The 2,658-nt window shown below is 45.8% G+C and overlaps 1 protein-coding gene across 1 annotated transcript; it reads right to left on the bottom strand.

The window, feature by feature from the left end:
• Positions 1-772: 772 nt before the first annotated feature.
• On the bottom strand, positions 773-2,405 carry LOC121996572 (transcription factor DIVARICATA-like). The gene is made up of 3 exons (XM_042550584.1): positions 1,978-2,405; positions 1,388-1,829; positions 773-1,267 (listed from the first exon to the last, which is right to left on the bottom strand). Exons 2-3 carry the CDS (start codon positions 1,780-1,782, stop codon positions 865-867), a joined length of 798 nt encoding a protein of 265 aa, XP_042406518.1. The 5' UTR covers positions 1,783-1,829; positions 1,978-2,405; the 3' UTR covers positions 773-864.
• Between the last annotated feature and the right edge of the window lie 253 nt (positions 2,406-2,658).

The following is a 2,658-nucleotide window of genomic DNA, read 5'->3' as shown; positions in this document are numbered from 1 at the left end:
CCGTATCGTGTCCTATATTTTTAAAATTTTTCGTATCCCCGTATCCGTGTCGTATCCAATACGATACCCGTATCCGTGCAACACTGACCATGCCTCACAACAGATTTCAGCAAAAGAATGAGCTGGATTTGACTCACTTCCATTTATTGAATCACCATTAAAGCATCTTGCTGCCATGAAAACTACAACTCATGATCAACGCAATCATTCCAAGACATCTTGAAACATAATGAAAAATGAACTCAACCACTGAAATCCAAGTAGCCATGAACTGAAGCTATCTCCTCTTTTATCAAAGAGAAGACACATAAAGAAGAGAACACAAAGAGCAGAAGTAAGGGTTGGTCAATGAGCAATGACCATTGCAGACTTTTGTGCTTATAGCATTGCTCCTTCATCTCAAGGCACACAATGAAATCACTAAACTGGAGTGTCAATTGATGTTTATGAATCATGATGTGTGTGTCACCACTCACCAAGCTATTGAGTTGCTCAAATTCAATATAGAGCATCTTCGGCTACAAAAGTAGGTAAAAGTTGGATTTATGTGCTGAAAATCTCAATATTTCATTCAAACTCAAAGCATTCATATGACAGCAAGGTTAGAGGATGTAATTCTCAGCAATCTCTCGTCCATGAGCTGTGAATTTTAGATTGCATTCTCAGCATAGATCCATGGATATAAAAAGAATCATAATCTTCAGCTAAGAGACAAGACACAATAATCGGATAGATGTTCTCATCCACCTTTGTAGCATTTTTGGCAATCCTGATTTGGTCTCAAGAATTCAGATTGTTAATTCCAAGAATTCACTCGTTGAGAATCCCTGCACCGGCAAGGCATCTAGTTAGAGGATGTCATCCTCAACAATATCTCTTCTGCGAACTTTGGTGTTGTAGTTTCATGCCATATGAAACTGCTCCGAGCTGATTCTGCACAAATTGATTCCCCGACGGACAACTGGCTACTTCACCGAGCTGATTCTGATCTGAATCGACAACAGCAGAGTACTGGCTCGACAATGTAGGTGCTGTGGTAGTAGATGGCTGAGATGATGGTGAGGGAAATCTAGGGTTATCGGGCAAATCTACGGTAGTAATGTCGTGTATGCTCGACCTCCTCTTGTCTTTGCTGCCAGAGTTGAGCCTGATGAAGTACTTTTGCGCGTGGCTGGCCACTTGTGTGGGAGTCCTGGTGATCACGAAATTGCGCGAGATGTTCCTCCAATCTCCTTTGCCGTACTTCTTTAGGCCAAGCAAAAACAACCTGAAAGATTTTAAACAAAATTAGGTTGAAACAGTTGGTTGAAGCATTGATTCAAACAGCTTGTCGGCAACAAATTGAAGAATCATGGCGAGGCTGGAAAGAGGTTGAGGAAGAGCTTACCTGTGCTCCTCTTCGGTCCAGGGAACTCCTTTCTTCCTCTCGTGGTCGGATCCTCTCACGCCGGATCGCTTGCAGTAGGGTTCGTGACTGTTCTCCCAATTCAAGGTAAACGACGACGAAGCCCCGCCGGAGTAGGGAGGGCAGGGGAAGCGGCCGGCCTCGATGTCGCTCACGTCGTCGACCAACTCCCGGTAATGGCTCACCACATCGCCCACGGTCTTCCCGGGGATCGAAGCCGCCACCTTTTCCCAGCGGTCCGGGACGTCGGTGTCGAACTCAGCTAGGGCGTCCTCGAACAGTTTGTTCTCCTCCAGCGTCCAGCTCCCGCTTGCACCACCGCCGTCTTCGCCGACGAAAAGACTCGGAAGCACATCCACCCACGATCTGCTCATCATCTCCCGAAACCCTAGCGGAAACTCCCAGCTCGCGAGGGAAAACCTTCCTAAACCACCACCACCACCACAACAACAACAACAACAACAACTCGTCGGAAACCAGCGATTCGAATCGATGAACAAGAAGAAGAAACAAGATCGAAAGCGACGGAAGAAAAGCGACGCAAATAAAGAGGCGGAGGCCAAAGATTCGACCTTTACGAGCACAAAACAGCAACCAAGTGGCGCATCTACGGATCCATCGCTTTCCATCCCTTTTGCGATCGAGGAAGAACACAGACGAAGAAGCGAACCCTGCCGCTACGACCGGCCTCCCCTCGTTGCTTTATAAAGAAGAGGAACAACCCTTTTACCCCTCCATCGCTCCCCATCGCCTTTGCCATTGGCGCACATCAATCAATCCCAGAAGCCAACAATGACACCAAATACAATAATGATCTGACCTAATTGTTCTTGTCTTTTGTTCAGCGAACCAACCAACCACTGTTCCTCCCTCATTCACACACGAACGGAGCTCAAAATTTCTTTCCGCTTTGCATCACTTCTGGTCCTCGATCTATGAGACCACCCTATTTGTCCTTGTGTTCTTGATCTGGAACAGTAAAAGATTGAACTGCGCAGGCGATTCAAAGAGACAACTTGCGAACAGGGGAACCGAGGAATTTGTCCATTTCATTTTTTTAGGGTTTCATATTAAGGTCCAATTATTCAGTTCCCGCATCGCGCCACGAGGAGCAGTGGGCCATGGTTTCTATAAAAGGAAAGAATCTTTGGAAATCCAAACCCGGTTTAGATATGCGAATCGCTCCATTAAGTTTGGAGAAAAGTACAATTAGATTTGTTAAACAGATCATTTAACCTCCCAATATTTAGTTA

This window comes from Zingiber officinale, chromosome 6A (genome assembly GCF_018446385.1).
Source record: "Zingiber officinale cultivar Zhangliang chromosome 6A, Zo_v1.1, whole genome shotgun sequence".
Taxonomy (NCBI): Eukaryota; Viridiplantae; Streptophyta; class Magnoliopsida; order Zingiberales; family Zingiberaceae; genus Zingiber; species Zingiber officinale.
This window is presented reverse-complemented; position numbering and strand designations above follow the sequence as displayed.

Coding starts and splice junctions, on each gene's coding strand:
- LOC121996572 (XM_042550584.1), bottom strand. CDS start 1,782: ATGATGAGCAGATCGTGGGTGGATGTGCTTCCGAGTCTTTTCGTCGGC. Junction 1,268..1,387: donor TGGACCGAAGAGGAGCACAG/GTAAGCTCTTCC, acceptor AAAATCTTTCAG/GTTGTTTTTGCTTGGCCTAA.